At 43.3% G+C, this 22,026-nt stretch overlaps 1 protein-coding gene across 2 annotated transcripts; it reads left to right on the top strand.

Moving 5' to 3' along the window:
- The first annotated feature begins 774 nt into the window (after positions 1 to 774).
- Positions 775 to 20,823, top strand: tnnt2b (troponin T type 2b (cardiac)). Of its 2 annotated transcripts, XM_061726845.1 has the most exons (10): positions 775 to 801; positions 912 to 933; positions 1,031 to 1,094; positions 1,188 to 1,304; positions 1,412 to 1,489; positions 1,597 to 1,698; positions 1,804 to 1,913; positions 2,035 to 2,125; positions 19,190 to 19,230; positions 20,442 to 20,823. In XM_061726845.1, exons 4-10 carry the CDS (start codon positions 1,206 to 1,208, stop codon positions 20,479 to 20,481), a joined length of 561 nt encoding a protein of 186 aa, XP_061582829.1. In that variant the 5' UTR covers positions 775 to 801; positions 912 to 933; positions 1,031 to 1,094; positions 1,188 to 1,205; the 3' UTR covers positions 20,482 to 20,823. The 2 variants fall into 2 exon arrangements, with proteins under 2 accessions (XP_061582829.1, XP_061582828.1); XM_061726844.1 differs by lacking the exon at positions 19,190 to 19,230.
- Positions 20,824 to 22,026: the final 1,203 nt, after the last annotated feature.

Genomic DNA, 22,026 nt, shown 5'->3' with positions numbered 1-22,026 from the left:
AACCATGTCTAAGGATAAACAAGAGACCAACAGGGAAGGATTACGTGTCAGCAGAGCCGCCTGGGAGATTTGCGAGGCCCTGTGCGAAATGGCCGGGGGGGCCCTTGCGCGTGAGCGTAGCGAGCGGGCGTGAAATTTTGGGGTTTTTCTGGTCGGATCAGGTGTCTATATGCGCAATTTTAACCCTCCAATTAGCAAAATACTGGATACCTTCCCCTGCCTCATCGTCATCTGGGCTTGCCTCGACGTGGGCCCCCACGGCTGCTTGAGACCCGGTCGGATCAGTGATTTTTGTAACAAATTTATCAAACCAGCCTTTCAGAGAGGCATTAAAATCTTCCATTTTCTTTAGTTTTTTTCTTTTTTCATCCCCTGATGGAAATTTCCTGAATCTGTCTTGTTCTCTCGACATTGTGAGGCAGTTTGTTACACACTCCACCCGTCTGGATCAGAGCAGCTTGTGTTAATGCGCTTGGTCTGACGCAGTTGTATTGAACAACAGACACGCGCATCATTGCACATATATTTATTGATACGCACAAACCAGTACACATTTAGGTCTGTAATGGAACGTGACTGTTGATATTTATAAGGGAAAAAACGAAAAAAAAAAACTAAAAAAAAAAATTGAAAAAAAAAAGAAAAAAAACGGCACATAGCGCGAGGCCCCGTGCGGTCGCACGGTTCGCACACCCCTTGCGGCGGCCCTGCGTGTCAGTCACGGGCTAAATTTGACTTACTTGCATTTTTGCACCTCTGGTCTTTCAGCAGATGCTGCAGATGAAAATGAAGGAGATGTGGGCAAGTTATGCAAAATTAACAAAACCCTGAGTTATTATTTAAGTGCTTTATTATAAGCTGTGTCATAAACTAAGAAATGCACTTTCTTTATTATTATTATTGATGCACAGGTGACCTGAAGCCCAAGCTAAAGTAAGAAGAGAGTTTTAAAAAGTCTAAAAATGTCCCTTTAATACAAACTTAATACACCGTGGAAGGCACACTCATTTTTTTCCCCCTTTTCCCTAAGGGCTGGTTTCTTGCAGGGCTTGGCACCTCCAAAGATTCCAGATGGTGAAAAAGTGGACTTTGATGTGAGTTCATTTCAGGACTCATGAAGTCTGCACCTGCAAGCTGTTTTGGGGTTTGGATAGCCATTTAACTCACGTCTCCTCCTGTAATTTCAGGACATTCACAGGAAACGGATGGACAAGGACCTGACTGAGCTGCAGACTTTGATTGGGGATCACTTTGAAAAGCGTAAGAAGGAGGAAGAAGACCTTGTCAACCTCACAGATCGCATTGTGCGTTTATATTTGACTCTTGTGCCTGCAGTATTATTTGTTTAGTCCCCTATGAAGAGCATTTTGACCTTGAACAATTTGTTTTGGTCCCTTTTTGTCTTCATCAGGATAAACGGAGGTCTGAGAGAGCCGAGCAGATGAAGATCAGAGCGGAAAGAGAAAGAGAGCGGCAGAATAAAATAGCTGTCAGCGCAAGCAGAAATATTTAAGACCTCAGAAAAACTGACAGTCACTGATACGCCAATTCAGAAAGCAATCGCAAATTACCCAAACTGTTATTTTCATTCACCAGGAAGAGAAAGCAAGAAAAGAGGAAGAAGAAGCCAAGAAGAAGGCAAATGATGATGCAAGAAAGAAGATGATTCTGTCCAACCTGACTTACACTGGATACAAGGTTGTCGTTAGGTTAAACATTAAGGAAAATCATTGTCCGATAGAGGCACACAAAATGCCGTGTGTATAATCTGCTTCACCACACGTGTGCTCTGCTCTTCTCCAGCAGGGGCAGCCTAAGACAAAAAAACCAACAGAAAGAGAAAAGAAGAAGAAGATCCTAAACGATCGACGCAAGGAACTGAACATTGATCACATGAAAGAAGAGAAACTCCGGTAAAAAGAAGCCTCATCTTTTAAGATAACTCATAATAGTTTCTCTTTTTACTAATTCTAAATGACTGTCATTCATAGTCCAACCTGTTGCCCCCTTAACATAACTTCTGTATCCATACAGAGAAAAAACAAAAGAACTGTGGGAGTGGATGCGTCAACTAGAGGCAGAGAAGTTTGAACTTCAGTACAAGTACACGCAGCAAAAGTATGAGGTAAAAAGTCCAGACTATCTTGTTTGATCATTGCAATTATTGCACATCAGAAACATGACTTCTAAATTGACAAATTCCAGTAAGCAAGCCAAAACGTATCAGCGACATGTACGGGACCTCTTAAGACGCTACATTGCATGTATAACAATCACATTGTGAGTCACGGGTGGCACTCAGCCAGAGTTCAAAAATAGATGAGGCAGGCCCGGTAGTGTGAGAAGAAACCGCAGACAAGCGAAAAAGAGAGTGCAAAACTATTCAGCTCTTGGGTTTTAGATATTGAAGACATAATTCAAAAATATAACCCTTATCTGATTGTAAAAGTCATTAAATATAACATCCAATGAACATCCACACAACATGTTACACAACATGTGCTGTCATTTACCAAAATAAAACGAAAATACTAAACGTGACGTCGAAAAAAAGGAAAGAAATGTTATTGCTTGATATTAAGAGGGTAAGGAGTCAGGTTATACAGCATTCACCTGTTTAACTGATAACCAGGAACTGTGACAACCTTTATAAACACGGGCCGTTGGCCAGCTTCCTGGTCTCAGGTATGCTGATCGATTGATTGATTGATTGATTGATTGATTCCTTTATTATTTATTACTATTTAAAATCAGTTGTCAAACAGCTCATGACATTTAAAAAGAGGAAGACAAACAGAAAACCAAAGTTGACATGCAATAATAAATATAAACACACTGCTGGTCCAATAAACATGAAGTGCTGGTGTTAGTTTGTTAAAGTGCTGATGTGTTATCACATACCAGGGAGGAAAGACTGAAGCAATGATCTTAGAGAAGCATTTGTTTCAGCTTATCAATCTTGAGAAAACTGCTAGACCATTTCTAAACCATTTGCAATTCATAATCTGCAAAGATTCTGCAGATTATTTACCAGAGGAACCGTAAAAGACAGCTGAGAGAGTCACCACCGTTCCAGAAGAAGCAGGTCCATCAAATTCACTCTATTGCCGGACTGTACAGCTATTTCTGAAAATATTGCTCACAGATATACACAGACTCTTTTTCTAAAATCTTGTCTGAAGAACGACTTGCATATTAAGTAGATTTCCGTTGACTCCATGTGGAGATTTTATCCTTGCTACCAAAACTGAGACCATCCCTGTTAGTTGCCATTTAGAGGGTCGAAAGCAATAAGTAGTCTTTCATCCATATTCAGTGGTACCGGTGCTGAACAAAACTGCAAACATGTTATACCATCAATATCATTCTTTATATTGAATGAAAAGTATAAAAACATGTTGACTACTGAAGCTTTAGCTAAGGCTCATTGAAGCTAGTAATAATTAGGGCCCGAGCACCTTCAGTGCGAAGGCCCTATTGTATTTGCAGGAATTTTTATTATTATTATTAGGGCCCGAGCACCTTCAGTGCGAAGGCCCTATTGTATCTGTAGGAATTCTTCGCGTTATTAGGGCCCGAGCACTTGCAGTGCGAAGGCCCTATTGTATTTGCAGGAATTTTTATTATTATTATTAGGGCCCGAGCACTTGCAGTGCGAAGGCCCTATTGTATTTGCAGGAATTTTTATTATTATTATTATTATTATTATTATTATTTTCCTGACAAAGTGATGGCCTTTTTGCCCCCCTTAACATGCCCAAAAAGTCACCAAATTTTGCACCCAGGTCAGGCCTGGCGAAAAATTTGATATTTAATGGTTTGCATTAATGGGTGTGGCAAAATGGCTCAACAGCGCCCCCTTGAAAACTTTGTGCCTCAAGCCCCACGATACGGTTTGACGTACATGCACGAAAATCGGTACACACCTGTATCATGGGACAACTTAAAGAAAAGTCTCTTGGGATCATGCCCGAAACCGAACAGGAAGTCGGCCATTTTGAATTAATCGTGTCACTTTGGCGCAATTTATGCCATTCCTTCGAAAGTTAATTCAGCCCGAACCGTAACGTGCACCCAGGTGTGTTATACATCAAAATGTGCGTCTCCATCCTGCAACCACACGCATTACTTTTCTCTTTCGAAAGCGTTACCGTGGCGACGCTAGACGCCAAAAAGCGCGCCCACCCTTCATCTGATTGGTTCTGACAGAAAAAACTTTGCGCCTCAAGCCCCATAATACGGTTTGACGTACATGAACGGAAATCGGTACACACCTGTATCATGTTGCAACTAAAAGAAAAGTCTCTTGGCGCCATGGCCTAAACCGAACAGGAAGTCGGCCATTTTGAACATTCTGAATTAATCGCGTAATTTTGGAGCAATATATGCCATTCCTTCGAGAGTTAATTCAGCCCGAACCGTATCGTGAACCCAGATGTGTTATACATCAAAATGTGCGTCTCCATCCTGCGACTACACGCATTACTTTTCTCTTTCAAAAGTGTTACCGTGGCGACGCTAGACGCCAACAAGCGCACCCCCCCTTCATCTGATTGGTCCATATTTGATAGTTCCCCAAAAGGCACCAAATTTGGCATGCAAGCCAGGCCTGGCGATAAATTTGATATTTCATGGTTTGCATTAATGGGCGTGGCAAAATGGCTCAACAGCGCCCCCCGGAAAACTTTGTGCCTCAAGCCCCACAATACGGTTTGACGTACATGCATGAAAATCGCTACACACCTGTATCATGGCACAACTTAAAGAAAAGTCTCTTGGAGCCATGGCCGAAACCGAACAGGATGTCGGCCATTTTGAATAAATTGTGTCATTTTGGTGAAATTTATGCCATTCCTTCGGCAGTTAATTCAGCCCGAACCGTAACGTGCCCCCAGGTGTGTTATACATCAAAATGTGCGTCTACATCCTGCGACACCACGCATTACTTTTCTCTTTCAAAAGTGTTACCGTGGCGACGCTAGACGCCAAAAGGCGCGCCCTCCCTTCATGTGATTGGTCCATATTTGATAGTTCTCCAAAAGTCACCAAATTTTGCATACAAGCCAGGCCTGGCGATAAATTCGATATTTCATGGTTTGCATTAATGGGCGTGGCCTAACGGCTCAACAGCGCCCCCTAGAATACATTTATCTGCCATAACTTTTGAATAGTTTGACATAGGAAGTCGTGGGTGGTGTCATGGGACTCTGTAATGAGTCCTTAAGCTTCGTTGGCCTTAATTAGCCCAGCCCCTTCTTCTGATTGGTTGTCCCGATTTTCTGCTATAACTTTGTAATGGTTTGACATAGGAAGTCGTAGGTGGTGTCAAGGGACTCTGCAATGAGTCCTTGAGCTTCTTTGGCCTGAATTAGCCCCGCCCCTTCTTCTGATTGGTTGTCCCTTTTTTATAATAAAATCGCCACGAGCCGCCAGTCGCTCTCGCGCTGACTCCCGCTTCCTGATTCAAACGTCTGCCGGCCCCGCCCCCCGACCAATCGGTGGCGAGTAGGGTGATGACGGCCCCGCCTCCCGACCAATCAGTGGCGCGGAGGGTGATGACGGCCCCGCCCCCCGACCAATCGGTGGCGAGTAGGGTGATGACGGCCCCGCCCCCCGACCAATCAGTGGCGAGTAGGGTGATGACGGCCCCGCCCCCCGACCAATCAGCTCCCTGTAATGTGGTGACGTCAGAAATATTCCCAGCTCAGCCCGGTTACAACCTTGGCAGAATGGTTACAGTAAAAGTAATAATTAAAATAGTAGGGTTTTACTAATATTTATAACTTACAAATATTTAAAAAAATTAGAAAAAACAGCTCCAGACTTACATTACTAAATATCGATATGTTGGTCTCTCTTAAGTCAGTAGGTCAAATAGAAATGTGAAGCTGAGTCTTAGCTCAGCCAGAGCGTTCCTGTCTTTGGAGTCAGAGATCAGAGTTCGATTCCAGCAGTATCCAGACTTTTTTGTCAGCAATTTTTTTTTTTCTACATCAATATGTGCGTCCCTGTCCTGCAACGACGCACATTACTTTTCTCATTTAAAAGCGTTACCGCGGCAACGCTAGACACCAAAAAGTGCGCCCACCCTTCATCTGATTGGTTCAGAGGGAAAAAACTTTGAGCCTCAAGCCCCATAATACGGTTTGACATACATGAACGAAAATCGGTACACACCTGTATCATGTCGCAACTTAAAGAAAAGTCTCTTGGCGCCATGGCCGAAATTGAACAGGAAGTCGGCCATTTTGAATTAATTGTGTAATTTTGGCGCAATTAATGCCATTCCTTCGGCAATTAATACGGCCCGAACCGTAACGTGTTTCCAGGTGACTTATACCTCAAAATGTGCGTCTCCATCTTGCGACTACGCGCATTACTTTTCTCTTTCAAAAGTGTTACCGTGTCGATGCTAGACGCCAAAAAGCGTGCCCCCTTAATCTGATTGGTCCATATTTGATAGTTCTCCAAAAGTCACCAAATTTTGCATGCAAGCCAGGCCTGGTGATAAATTTGATATTTCATGGTTTGCATTAATGGGCGTGGCAAAATGGTTCAACAGCACCCCCCGGAAAACTTTTCTCTGCCATAACTTTTGAATGGTTTGACATAAAGAGTCATGGGTGGTGTCATGGGACTCGGTATTGAGTCCTTGACCATAATTGGTGAAAATTAGCCCCGCCCCTTCTTTTGATTGGTTGTCCCTATTTCCTGCTATAACTTTTGAATGGTTTGACATGGAGAGTCGTGGGTGGTGTCATCAGACTCTGTATGGAGTCCTTGACCTTCATTGGCCTGAATTAGCCCCGCCCCTTCTTGTGATTGGTTGTCCCTTTTTTCTGCTATAACTTTTGAATGGTTTGACATAGGAAGTCGTGGGTGGTGTCATTTCTGATATGCTTATGGGGGGCGGCGGCCGTGAGTGCGAGGGCCCGTTCATCGCTGCTTGCAGCTTTAATTATTATTATTATTATTATTTTTCTTCTGACAAAGTGATGGCCTTTTTGCCCCCCTTAACATGCCCAAAAAGTCACCAAATTTTGCACCCAAGTCAGGCCTGGCGAAAAATTTGATATTTAATGGTTTGCATTAATGGGCGTGGCAAAATGGCTCAACAGCGCCCCCTTGAAAACTTTGTGCCTCAAGCCCCACGATACGGTTTGACGTACATGCACGAAAATCGGTACACACCTGTATCATGGGACAACTTAAAGAAAAGTCTCTTGCCGTCATGCCCGAAACCGAACAGGAAGTCGGCCATTTTGAATTAATCGTGTCACTTTGGCGCAATTTATGCCATTCCTTCGGCAGTTAATTCAGCCCGAACCGTAACGTGCACCCAGGTGTATTATACATCAAAATGTGCGTCTCCATCCTGCGACTACACGCATTACTTTTCTCTTTCAAAAGCGTTACCGTGGCGACGCTAGACGCCAAAAAGCGCGCCCACCCTTCATCTGGTTGGTTCAGACAGAAAAAACTTTGCGCCTCAAGCCCCATAATACGGTTTGACGTACATGAACGAAAATTGGTACACTCCTGTATCATGTCGCAACTAAAAGAAAAGTCTCTTGGCGCCATGGCCGAAACCGAACAGGAAGTCGGCCATTTTGAACATTCTGAATTAATTGCGTAATTTTGGAGCAATTTATGCCATTCTTCGAGAGTTAATTCAGCCCGAACCGTATCGTGAACCCAGATGTGTTATACATCAAAATGTGCGTCTCCATCCTGCGACTACACGCATTACTTTTCTCTTTCGAAAGTGTTACCGTGGCGACGCTAGACGCCAACAAGCGCACCCCCCCTTCATCTGATTGGTCCATATTTGATAGTTCCCCAAAAGGCACCAAATTTGGCATGCAAGCCAGGCCTGGTGATAAATTTGATATTTCATGGTTTGCAATAATGGGCGTGGCAAAATGGCTCAACAGCGCCCCCCGGAAAACTTTGTGCCTCAAGCCCCACAATACGGTTTGACGTACATGCACGAAAATCGCTACACACCTGTATCATGGCACAACTTAAAGAAAAGTCTCTTGGAGCCATGGCCGAAACCGAACAGGATGTCGGCCATTTTGAATAAATTGTGTCATTTTGGCGAAATTTATGCCATTCCTTCGAGAGTTAATTCAGCCCGAACCGTATCGTGCACCCAGGTGTGTTATACATCAAAATGTGCGTCTACATCCTGCGACACCACGCATTACTTTTCTCTTTCAAAAGTGTTACCGTGGCGACGCTAGACGCCAAAAGGCGCGCCCCCCCTTCATGTGATTGGTCCATATTTGATAGTTCTCCAAAAGTCACCAAATTTTGCATGCAAGCCAGGCCTGGTGATAAATTTTATATTACATGGTTTGCATTAATGGGCGTGGCCTAACGGCTCAACAGCGCCACCTTGAATACTTTTCTCTGCCATAACTTTTGAATGGTTTGACATAGAGAGTCGTGGGTGGTGTCATCAGATTCTGTATGGAGTCCTTGACCTTCATTGGCCTGAATTAGCCCCGCCCCTTCTTCTGATTGGTTGTCCCTTTTTTCTGCTATAAACTTTGAATGGTTTGACATAGGAAGTCGTAGGTGGTGTCAAGGGACTCTGCAATGAGTCCTTGAGCTTCTTTGGCCTGAATTAGCCCCGCCCCTTCTTCTGATTGGTTGTCCCTTTTTTATAATAAAATCGCCACGAGCCGCCAGTCGCTCTCGCGCTGACTCCCGCTTCCTGATTCAAACGTCTGCCGGCCCCGCCCCCCGACCAATCGGTGGCGAGTAGGGTGATGACGGCCCCGCCTCCCGACCAATCAGTGGCGCGGAGGGTGATGACGGCCCCGCCCCCCGACCAATCAGTGGCGAGTAGGGTGATGACGGCCCCGCCCCCCGACCAATCAGCTCCCTGTAATGTGGTGACGTCAGAAATATTCCCAGCTCAGCCCGGTTACAACCTTGGCAGAATGGTTACAGAAAAAGTAATAATTAAAATAGTAGGGTTTTACTAATATTTATAACTTACAAATATTTAAAAAAATTAGAAAAAACAGCTCCAGACTTTTATTACTAAATATCGATATGTTGGTCTCTCCTAAGTCAGTAGGTCAAATAGAAATGACAAGCTGAGTCTTAGCTCAGCCAGAGCGTTCCCGTCTTTGGAGTCAGAGATCAGAGTTCGATTCCTGCAGTATCCAGACTTTTTTGTCAGCAATTTTTTTTTTCTACATCAATATGTGCGTCCCTGTCCTGCAACGACGCACATTACTTTTCTCATTTAAAAGCGTTACCGCGGCAACGCTAGACACCAAAAAGTGCGCCCACCCTTCATCTGATTGGTTCAGAGGGAAAAAACTTTGAGCCTCAAGCCCCATAATACGGTTTGACGTACATGAACGAAAATCGGTACACACCTGTATCATGTCGCAACTTAAAGAAAAGTCTCTTGGCGCCATGGCCGAAATTGAACAGGAAGTCGGCCATTTTGAATTAATTGTGTAATTTTGGCGCAATTAATGCCATTCCTTCGGCAATTAATACGGCCCGAACCGTAACGTGCATCCAGGTGACTTATACCTCAAAATGTGCGTCTCCATCTTGCGACTACGCGCATTACTTTTCTCTTTCAAAAGTGTTACCTTGGCGATGCTAGACGCCAAAAAGCGTGCCCCCTTAATCTGATTGGTCCATATTTGATAGTTCTCCAAAAGTCACCAAATTTTGCATGCAAGCCAGGCCTGGTGATAAATTTGATATTTCATGGTTTGCATTAATGGGCGTGGCAAAATGGCTCAACAGCACCCCCCGGAAAACTTTTCTCTGCCATAACTTTTGAATGGTTTGACATAAAGAGTCATGGGTGGTGTCATGGGACTCGGTATTGAGTCCTTGACCATAATTGGTGAAAATTAGCCCCGCTCCTTCTTTTGATTGGTTGTCCCTATTTCCTGCTATAACTTTTGAATGGTTTGACATGGAGAGTCGTGGGTGGTGTCATCAGACTCTGTATGGAGTCCTTGACCTTCATTGGCCTGAATTAGCCCCGCCCCTTCTTGTGATTGGTTGTCCCTTTTTTCTGCTATAACTTTTGAATGGTTTTACATAGGAAGTCGTGGGTGGTGTCATTTCTGATATGCTTATGGGGGGCGGCGGCCGTGAGTGCGAGGGCCCGTTCATCGCTGCTTGCAGCTTTAATTATTATTATTATTATTATTATTATTTTTCTGACGAAAGGAGGGCCTTTTTGCCCCCCTAAACGTGCCCAAAAAGTCACCAAATTTTGCACGCAAACCAGGCCTGGCGAAAAATTTGATATTTTATGGTTTGCATTAATGGGCGGGGCAAAATGGCTCAACAGCGCCCCCCGGAAAACTTTGTGCCTCAAGCCCCACGATACGGTTTGACCTACATGCACGAAAATCAGTACACACCTGTATCATTGCACAACTTAAAGAAAAGTCTCTTGGAGTCATGCCCGAAACCGAACAGGAAGTCGGCCATTTTGAATTAATCGTGTCACTTTGGCGCAATTTATGCCATTCCTTCGAGAGTTAATTCAGCCCGAACCGTATCGTGAACCCAGGTGTGTTATACATCAAAATGTGCGTCTCCATCCTGCGACTACACGCATTACTTTTCTCTTTCAAAAGTGTTACCGTGGCGACGCTAGAAGCCAAAAAGCGCACCCCCCCTTCATCTGATTGGTCCATATTTGATAGTTCCCCAAAAGGCACCAAATTTGGCATGCAAGCCAGGCCTGGCGATAAATTTGATATTTCATGGTTTGCATTAATGGCCGTGGCAAAATGGCTCAACAGCGCCCCCCGGAAAACTTTGTGCCTCAAGCCCCACAATACGGTTTGACGTACATGCACGAAAATCGCTACACACCTGTATCATGGCACAACTTAAAGAAAAGTCTCTTGGAGCCATGGCCGAAACCGAACAGGATTTCGGCCATTTTGAATAAATTGTGTCATTTTGGCAAAATTTATGCCATTCCTTCGGCAGTTAATTCAGCCCGAACCGTAACGTGCACCCAGGTGTGTTATACATCAAAATGTGCGTCTACATCCTGCGACTACACGCATTACTTTTCTCTTTCAAAAGTGTTACCGTGGCGACGCTAGACGCCAAAAGGTGCGCCCCCCCTTCATGTGATTGGTCCATATTTGATAGTTCTCCAAAAGTCACAAAATTTTGCATGCAAGCCAGACTTGGCGATAAATTTGATATTTCATGGTTTGCATTAATGGGCGTGGCCTAACGGCTCAACAGCGCCCCCTAGAATACTTTTATCTGCCATAACTTTTGAATGGTTTGACATAGGAAGTTGTGGGTGGTGTCATGGGACTCTGTAATGAGTCCTTAAGCTTCGTTGGCCTTAATTAGCCCCGCCCCTTCTTCTGATTGGTTGTCCCGATTTTCTGCTATAACATTGGAATGGTTTGACATAGAGAGTCCTGGGTGGTGTCATGGGACTCTGTAATGAGTCATTGACCTTCATTGGCCAGAATTAGCCCCGCCCCTTCTTCTGATTGGTTGTCCCTTTTTTCTGCTATAACTTTGGAATGGTTTGACATAGGGAGTCGTGGGTGGTGTCATGGGAATCTGTAATGAGTTCTTAAGCTTCGTTGGCCTTAATTAGCCCCGCCCCTTCTTCTGATTGGTTGTCCCGATTTTCTGCTATAACTTTGGAATGGTTTGACATAGGGAGTCGTGGGTGGGGTCATGGGAATCTGTAATGAGTTCTTAAGCTTTGTTGGCCTTAATTAGCCCCGCCCCTTCTTCTGATTGGTTGTTCCGATTTTCTGCTATAACTTTGGAATGGTTTGACATAGAGAGTCGTGGGTGGTGTCATCAGATTCTGTATGGAGTCCTTGACCTTCATTGGCCTGAATTAGCCCCGCCCCTTCTTCTAATTGGTTGTTCCTTTTTTCTGCTATAACTTTTGAATGGTTTGACATAGGAAGTCGTGGGTGGTATCGTTTCTCATATGCTTATGGGGGGTGGTGGCCGTGAGTGCGAGGGCCCGTTCATCGCTGCTTGCAGCTTTAATTAGGGCCCGAGCACTTGCAGTGCGAAGGCCCTATTGTATTTGCAGGAATTTTTATTATTATTATTATTATTATTATTATTATTTTCCTGACAAAGTGATGGCCTTTTTGCCCCCCTTAACATGCCCAAAAAGTCACCAAATTTTGCACCCAGGTCAGGCCTGGCGAAAAATTTGATATTTAATGGTTTGCATTAATGGGTGTGGCAAAATGGCTCAACAGCGCCCCCTTGAAAACTTTGTGCCTCAAGCCCCACGATACGGTTTGACGTACATGCACGAAAATCGGTACACACCTGTATCATGGGACAACTTAAAGAAAAGTCTCTTGGGATCATGCCCGAAACCGAACAGGAAGTCGGCCATTTTGAATTAATCGTGTCACTTTGGCGCAATTTATGCCATTCCTTCGAAAGTTAATTCAGCCCGAACCGTAACGTGCACCCAGGTGTGTTATACATCAAAATGTGCGTCTCCATCCTGCAACCACACGCATTACTTTTCTCTTTCGAAAGCGTTACCGTGGCGACGCTAGACGCCAAAAAGCGCGCCCACCCTTCATCTGATTGGTTCTGACAGAAAAAACTTTGCGCCTCAAGCCCCATAATACGGTTTGACGTACATGAACGGAAATCGGTACACACCTGTATCATGTTGCAACTAAAAGAAAAGTCTCTTGGCGCCATGGCCTAAACCGAACAGGAAGTCGGCCATTTTGAACATTCTGAATTAATCGCGTAATTTTGGAGCAATATATGCCATTCCTTCGAGAGTTAATTCAGCCCGAACCGTATCGTGAACCCAGATGTGTTATACATCAAAATGTGCGTCTCCATCCTGCGACTACACGCATTACTTTTCTCTTTCAAAAGTGTTACCGTGGCGACGCTAGACGCCAACAAGCGCACCCCCCCTTCATCTGATTGGTCCATATTTGATAGTTCCCCAAAAGGCACCAAATTTGGCATGCAAGCCAGGCCTGGCGATAAATTTGATATTTCATGGTTTGCATTAATGGGCGTGGCAAAATGGCTCAACAGCGCCCCCCGGAAAACTTTGTGCCTCAAGCCCCACAATACGGTTTGACGTACATGCATGAAAATCGCTACACACCTGTATCATGGCACAACTTAAAGAAAAGTCTCTTGGAGCCATGGCCGAAACCGAACAGGATGTCGGCCATTTTGAATAAATTGTGTCATTTTGGTGAAATTTATGCCATTCCTTCGGCAGTTAATTCAGCCCGAACCGTAACGTGCCCCCAGGTGTGTTATACATCAAAATGTGCGTCTACATCCTGCGACACCACGCATTACTTTTCTCTTTCAAAAGTGTTACCGTGGCGACGCTAGACGCCAAAAGGCGCGCCCTCCCTTCATGTGATTGGTCCATATTTGATAGTTCTCCAAAAGTCACCAAATTTTGCATACAAGCCAGGCCTGGCGATAAATTCGATATTTCATGGTTTGCATTAATGGGCGTGGCCTAACGGCTCAACAGCGCCCCCTAGAATACATTTATCTGCCATAACTTTTGAATAGTTTGACATAGGAAGTCGTGGGTGGTGTCATGGGACTCTGTAATGAGTCCTTAAGCTTCGTTGGCCTTAATTAGCCCAGCCCCTTCTTCTGATTGGTTGTCCCGATTTTCTGCTATAACTTTGTAATGGTTTGACATAGGAAGTCGTAGGTGGTGTCAAGGGACTCTGCAATGAGTCCTTGAGCTTCTTTGGCCTGAATTAGCCCCGCCCCTTCTTCTGATTGGTTGTCCCTTTTTTATAATAAAATCGCCACGAGCCGCCAGTCGCTCTCGCGCTGACTCCCGCTTCCTGATTCAAACGTCTGCCGGCCCCGCCCCCCGACCAATCGGTGGCGAGTAGGGTGATGACGGCCCCGCCTCCCGACCAATCAGTGGCGCGGAGGGTGATGACGGCCCCGCCCCCCGACCAATCGGTGGCGAGTAGGGTGATGACGGCCCCGCCCCCCGACCAATCAGTGGCGAGTAGGGTGATGACGGCCCCGCCCCCCGACCAATCAGCTCCCTGTAATGTGGTGACGTCAGAAATATTCCCAGCTCAGCCCGGTTACAACCTTGGCAGAATGGTTACAGTAAAAGTAATAATTAAAATAGTAGGGTTTTACTAATATTTATAACTTACAAATATTTAAAAAAATTAGAAAAAACAGCTCCAGACTTACATTACTAAATATCGATATGTTGGTCTCTCTTAAGTCAGTAGGTCAAATAGAAATGTGAAGCTGAGTCTTAGCTCAGCCAGAGCGTTCCTGTCTTTGGAGTCAGAGATCAGAGTTCGATTCCAGCAGTATCCAGACTTTTTTGTCAGCAATTTTTTTTTTTCTACATCAATATGTGCGTCCCTGTCCTGCAACGACGCACATTACTTTTCTCATTTAAAAGCGTTACCGCGGCAACGCTAGACACCAAAAAGTGCGCCCACCCTTCATCTGATTGGTTCAGAGGGAAAAAACTTTGAGCCTCAAGCCCCATAATACGGTTTGACATACATGAACGAAAATCGGTACACACCTGTATCATGTCGCAACTTAAAGAAAAGTCTCTTGGCGCCATGGCCGAAATTGAACAGGAAGTCGGCCATTTTGAATTAATTGTGTAATTTTGGCGCAATTAATGCCATTCCTTCGGCAATTAATACGGCCCGAACCGTAACGTGTTTCCAGGTGACTTATACCTCAAAATGTGCGTCTCCATCTTGCGACTACGCGCATTACTTTTCTCTTTCAAAAGTGTTACCGTGTCGATGCTAGACGCCAAAAAGCGTGCCCCCTTAATCTGATTGGTCCATATTTGATAGTTCTCCAAAAGTCACCAAATTTTGCATGCAAGCCAGGCCTGGTGATAAATTTGATATTTCATGGTTTGCATTAATGGGCGTGGCAAAATGGTTCAACAGCACCCCCCGGAAAACTTTTCTCTGCCATAACTTTTGAATGGTTTGACATAAAGAGTCATGGGTGGTGTCATGGGACTCGGTATTGAGTCCTTGACCATAATTGGTGAAAATTAGCCCCGCCCCTTCTTTTGATTGGTTGTCCCTATTTCCTGCTATAACTTTTGAATGGTTTGACATGGAGAGTCGTGGGTGGTGTCATCAGACTCTGTATGGAGTCCTTGACCTTCATTGGCCTGAATTAGCCCCGCCCCTTCTTGTGATTGGTTGTCCCTTTTTTCTGCTATAACTTTTGAATGGTTTGACATAGGAAGTCGTGGGTGGTGTCATTTCTGATATGCTTATGGGGGGCGGCGGCCGTGAGTGCGAGGGCCCGTTCATCGCTGCTTGCAGCTTTAATTATTATTATTATTATTTTCCTGACAAAGTGAAGGCCTTTTTGGCCCCCTTAACATGCCCAAAAAGTCACCAAATTTTGCACCCTAGTCAGGCCTGGCGAAAAATTTGATATTTAAAGGTTTGCATTAATGGGCGTGGCAAAATGGCTCAACAGCGCCCCCCAGAAAACTTTGTGCCTCAAGCCCCACGATACGATTTGACGTACATGCACGAAAATCAGTACACACCTGTATCATGGGACAACTTAAACAAAAGTCTCTTGGGGTCATGCCCGAAACCGAACAGGATGTCGGCCATTTTGAATTAGTCGTGTCATTTTGGCGAAATTTATGCCATTCCTTCGAAAGTTAATTCAGCCCGAACCGTAACGTGCCCCCAAGTGTGTTATACATCAAAATGTGCGTCTCCATCCTGCGACAACACGCATTACTTTTCTCTTTCAAAAGCGTTACCGTGGCGGCGCTAGACGCCAAAAAGCGCGCCCACCCTTCATCTGATTGGTTCAACAGAAAAAACTTTGTGCCTCAAGCCCCATAATACGGTTTGACGTACATGAACGAAAATCGGTACACACCTGTATCATGTCGCAACTAAAAGAAAAGTCTCTTGGCGCCATGGCCGAAACCGAACAGGAAGTCGGCCATTTTGAACATTCTGAATTAATTGCGTAATTTTGGAGCAATATATGCCATTCCTTCGAGAGTTAATTCAGCCCGAACCGTATCGTGAACCCAGATGTGTTATACATCAAAATGTGCGTCTCCATCCTGCGACTACACGCATTACTTTTCTCTTTCGAAAGTGTTACCGTAGTGACGCTAGACGCCAACAAGCGCACCCCCCCTTCATCTGATTGGTCCATATTTGATAGTTCCCCAAAAGGCACCAAATTTGGCATGCAAGCCAGGCCTGGCGATAAATTTGATATTTCATGGTTTGCATTAATGGGCGTGGCAAAATGGCTCAACAGCGCCCCCCGGAAAACTTTGTGCCTCAAGCCCCACAATACGGTTTGACGTACATGCACGAAAATCGATACACACCTGTATCATGTCGCAACTTAAAGAAAAGTCTCTTGGAGCCATGGCCGAAACCGAACAGGAAGTCAGCCATTTTGAATTAATTGTGTAATTTTGGCGCAATTTATGCCATTCCTTCGGCAGTTAATTCAGCCCGAACCGTAACGTGCACCCAGGTGTGTTATACACCAAAATGTGCGTCTCCATCGTGCGACACCACGTATTACTTTTCTCTTTCAAAAGTGTTACCGTGGCGACGCTAGACGCGAAAAAGCGCACCCACCCTTCATCTGATTGGTCCATATTTGATAGTTCTCCAAAAGTCACCAAAATTTGCATGCAAGCCAGGCCTGGCGATAAATGTGATATTTCATGGTTTCCATTAATGGGCGTGGCCTAACGGCTCAACAGCGCCCCCTAGAATACTTTTCTCTGCCATAACTTTTGAATGATTTCACATAGAGAGTCGTGGGTGGTGTCATGGGACTCTGTAATGAGTCCTTAAGCTTCGTTGGCCTTAATTAGCCCCGCCCCTTCTTCTGATTGGTTGTCCCGATTTTCTGCTATAACTTTTGAATGGTTTGACATAGAGAGTCGTGGGTGGTGTCATCAGATTCTTTATGGAGTCCTTGACCTTCATTGGCCTGAATTAGCCCCGCCCCTTCTTCTGATTGGTTGTCCTTTTTTTATAATAAAATTGCCGCGAGCCGCCAGTCGCTCTCGCGCTGACTCCCGCTTCCTGATTCAAACGTCTGCCGGCCCCGCCCCCTGACCAATCAGTGGCGAGTAGGGTGATGGCGGCCCCGCCCCCCGACCAATCAGTGGCGAGTAGGGTGATGACGGCGCCGCCCCCCGACCAATCAGTGGCGAGTAGGGTGATGACGGCCCTGCCCCCCGACCAATCAGCTCCCTGTAATGTGGTGACTTCAGAAATATTCCCGGCTCAGCCCGGTTACAACCTTGGCAGAATGGTTACAGAAAAAGTAATAATTTAAATAGTAGGGTTTTACTAATATTTATAACTTACAAATATTTAAAAAATTAGGAAAAAAAAAGTTCCAGGCATTTTATCGCTATGTTGGTCTGTCCTAAGCCAGTAGGTCAAATAAAAAGAATAGCTGAGACTTAGCTCAGCCAGATTATTGCGGTCTTTGCTGCCAGAGGTCGAGAGTTCAAGCCTGGCTTGATATGCCAAAATTTTTGTCAGCAATTTTTGTGTTTTTTTTTACATCAAAATGTTCGTCTCTGTCCTGTGACGACGCACATTTCTTTTCTCTTTCCCCTTCTTCTGATTGGTTGTCCCGATTTTCTGCCATAACTTTTGAATTTGAGTGGAGTTTGCGTGCGCAGCTCCCGCGGGGGGAGGGGCTGATGTTCAGCGCGGCCGCCATCTTGGTCGAGGCGCCGCATTGACTGCCTGAGAACGTCGGGCGTGGCCGCCATCTTGGATCGGTATCGCTTTAACTCTAGAGCGTTCACTTCTATTGTGGAAGGAGGTGTCTGCATAAGTAAAATAACTATAACTCACTTGATTTTCAACCGATTTTCACGCGGTTCGCTTTGTTACAAACGGCAGACATGTAGCTATGATAAAGGATGCTTGATGTACGTTAAATATGCAAGCTTTCATGCTAAAATACGTTCTGCAGGTAGTCACACTTCAGGTATACACACACACACACACACACACACACACACATATATATATATATATATATATATATATATATATATATATATATACACACACACACACACACACACACACACACACACACACACACACACACACACACACACACACACACACACACACACACACACAATATACAAAATACAGTATAGCATATTAATGAATGTATTAATATATTTGAATAACAGACATAACAAGCTTAAAAACAAAAAACATAACAGATGACAGCATACAATTGTCATAATGGAGAAAAAAAAGAAACATTTGGAAGGAGTGTGTGTGTGAAGAATTGTATATTAGTGTTATAAATTGAAATTATATAATAATGCAATCGCTATGATATATAATTTTACAATATAATACAGTCAAAAATATATGAAATGAAGCAACATACAATGCAATAATACAATATGCTATATTACTGGGTACGCTAATATGAAATAACAACATGTAATATAATATGGTATAATAGATTAATATAATATCATACATTCTGGACCATGAGATACAGCTGTACTGTATGATCGTCGTTCATTTGAGTGATCAGATTTTTTTTTTCATGGTTTGCATTAATGGGCGTGTCCTCACGGCTCAACAGCGCCCCCTAGAATACTTTTTTCTGCCATAACTTTTGAAAGGTTTGACATAGAGAGTCGTGGGTGGTGTCATGGGACTCGGCATTGAGTCCTTGACCATAATTGGTGACAATTAGCCCAGTCCCTTTTTCTGATTGGTTGTCCCTATTTTCTGCCATAACTTTTGAATGTTTTGACATAGAGAGTCGTGGGTGGTGTCATGGGACTCTGTAATGAGTCCTTGATCTTCTTTGCCCTGAATTAGCCCCGCCCCTTCTTCTGACTGGTCGTCCCTTTTTTCTGCTATAACTTTTGAATGGTTTGACATAGAGAGTCGTGGGTGGTGTCATTTCTGATATGCTTATGGGGGGCGGTGGACGTGAGTGCGAGGGCCCGTTCATCGCTGCTTGCAGCTTTAATTTGCCTTGTTTTCATTAAAGGTTTTTTCTTTTTTTTTTTAATCAAATGTCAAGCACTTTGACTACGTTTTGAAAGTTAACATGTCAATAAAGCTTTAAACTCTTGCTTGCACAGATCACCGTGCTGAGAAATCGAGTCAGTGATCATCAGAAATCGTAAGTCCGAACTCTTGTGCTAGCAATCAGCTCCAATGCAATCTAACATTACTGCAAGAATGAAACCAAGTAGTCCAAGCTCTAGCAACGGAATACTTGTTTGGACAACAAACTGGGAATTTCACTGAGATATACCGAAAAACAATCCAACTGTGAATAAATGACACTCAAGAGTAAGAACTGATGAGAATCAATAATTTCATCCTTTGAGCATTAGGTATGCAATTTATGTCACTTTCATACTGTCAACACTTGTCACTTTCATCTCTGATGTAGATTTGGCACAGTTGTCTCAACTGTTGTCTCAAAGCCAGCTGTGCAACAGCCAGGTCTAAGTTTTCCGAGCACACCCAGCCAAACAAACCTGCCAAATGTTTTTTAAGGGAAGCATAGACAGAGGTATTGATGGAAAATATAAGCTAAAAGTGAAGGACAACAGCTTAGAGCTCTCATTATCTCAGCTACAACGTGCTGCCACTGTCATTGTGCGTGTCCCTTCACACTGAGCTCTGAGACCAAGCAAGATAAACCGCTAGACAAACAAAACCTGTTGTGACAGCTGAAAATGAGTTTATTTATTCACGTGTCAGCTATATTGGCAAGAACCTGTGTATCAACTGCAGATTATTAGTCTGTTATTTGTTAGCAAATCCCTTTAGATAGAAGAGACAGCTTTAAAAAGCTAATGAGGACTCCCAAACTGAAGAGCAGGGAAAGTCATGCTTCAGCTTTACTGCTTTGATGTAGAACAATGATTTCAGAAGCCTCTCTACCGATATCTGGACCACAAATTATTATAACCAAGTTGAAGAAAACTTTTTTAATTTCCCACTTAAATCCTATGCTTCCTAGCCAAAAGCATAAAGTTCTTTTGTTTGTTTGTTTGTTTAGAAATAAAAGTTCAGTGACACTAAAAGCAAATGTTAGACTATACAAATTCCTCTCTGGGGCGGAAATTTCCATAAAAGGATTTGAATATCAAATGCAGCTGGGAGAGAGTGGTTAATTCTCTTTAGCAGAATTAATTACAATATCATACTTATAACCTCATTTGAAGGAAAAGATAGGCTATATACAGGTTTAATATAGATGTATTTCAAGGCTCTGTGAATTCAGTAGGTGAATATCAATGTTCTAACTTTCTAACAATCTCTGCTGATTTGAATACTGAATTAGATAACAGAACCTACTGATCTGAACTCTTCTCTCAGCTCAAAGGGCAGCAGGAGCAAGCGAGGCCTGAGGAAGTAACATCGGCTGGAAAGATCAGGCACCCGTGTGAAACTGATACTGACAGAAACGGCATAATAATGTTTCTAAATAATTAAACATGGAATAAACACATGCAATACAAGAAATAGCGCGGGCTGTTCAAACAACGGAAAAGACATGCATGCTGATTTCATTTGCATATCTGTGGTAGCACATTTGAGTTTTTTGATAATAGATGGAAAAGGCAGTTTGAGTGACACTTATGGTTATTAAACTGTTTACTGTTCAGTTTTTGTGTGTTTGAGTTTGTGATTGAAATATACAAAAAACATGAATAAAATAAAATGTCAATTATAAAAATAATCCTCATTAAAAACCTAAAAAGTGTGTAAGCCCCTTTTTGTCTCAGATTCTTGTACTTTTGATAAACTCAAACTACAATAAATACAGAAAGTGCATTAAAGAAAAGGTTTTCCAAATATTTGTTAAAAGATTTTGAGAAAATGTGCACCTAATTAGTCACTATGTTTAGATGCGCTAACAGAAGAAGAATATGGAGGTAGATTTGTGTCTTAATTATTCAATCAAAAAAAAATTGCTTCAATCAAAAAATATATTTTCAATTAAAAGAAAATTCACTTCAATCAAATTCAAAAATTATTTCAATCAAAGAAAAAAAGTGTTTGGATGCATTTGAGACTCAAAAAAAATTAATTTAAACACCGTTTTTCATTGATTGGAAATGTTTTCTTTGATAGAAGTGATAGAAGTTTTTTTTCGATTGAAGTGAAAAAAGTTTTGAAGTCTTTTTTTTTTATTGAATCATTTTGACACAAACATCCCGCAGTGGGCGGAGCTTCCCCATTGGTCAGACCAGGGTCAGGCATGTTTGAGTGACAAGTGTCTTCACCAACTTCTTTTTTGATTAAATGATAAAGACGCAAATATCCTACCCATAATATGGCCCAAACACAAAAAAACACTACTTCAATCAAAAAAGTTGCTTCAAACAAAAAAAACTTCACTTCTATCAAAGAAAACATTTCCAATCAAAGAAAAACAGTGCTCAAATGCATTTCTTGTGTTCAAGTTTTTTTTGATTGAAGCAATCTTTTTTTTATTGAATAATGAAGACACAAATCTACGTCCATAGAAGAAGTCTTACCTGCAACATGTAGAGGCTTAGTACGAAATTTACAGTGCTGCTGCAACATTAGCGTCCATTTTTCCGTGTGTTGTTCCTAACTGGAAGAACGCCAACGCAAAAGTGCGTGTGGCGCCACCTAGCGTTGCGGAGTCGAACACACCTCACTCCATAACTCGATTCCTGCAGGCCAACTCAGATTTCTCCAGTTTGATTTTTAGCTAGATTGTTGCCAATAGCTTGATTTAAATGTGCATGTAACTGTACTGAGTGATGGCCCACGGCCTTATATCATTTCTCATTTAAATTAACATGTAAAATGTGTAATTCTTTATGTTTTACACATAAAGTAGAGTAGCCTACGTTTGCTGATTTGCCTACCCCACCTATCCCAAATGTCACATGCACAAACACATCTATCAGTGACTGACTGGAGCAAT

Source organism: Cololabis saira, chromosome 8, assembly GCF_033807715.1.
Source record: "Cololabis saira isolate AMF1-May2022 chromosome 8, fColSai1.1, whole genome shotgun sequence".
Classification (NCBI taxonomy): Eukaryota; Metazoa; Chordata; class Actinopteri; order Beloniformes; family Belonidae; genus Cololabis; species Cololabis saira.
The sequence above is the reverse complement of the archived record's forward strand: the minus strand, read 5'-3'. Positions and strand labels throughout refer to the sequence as shown.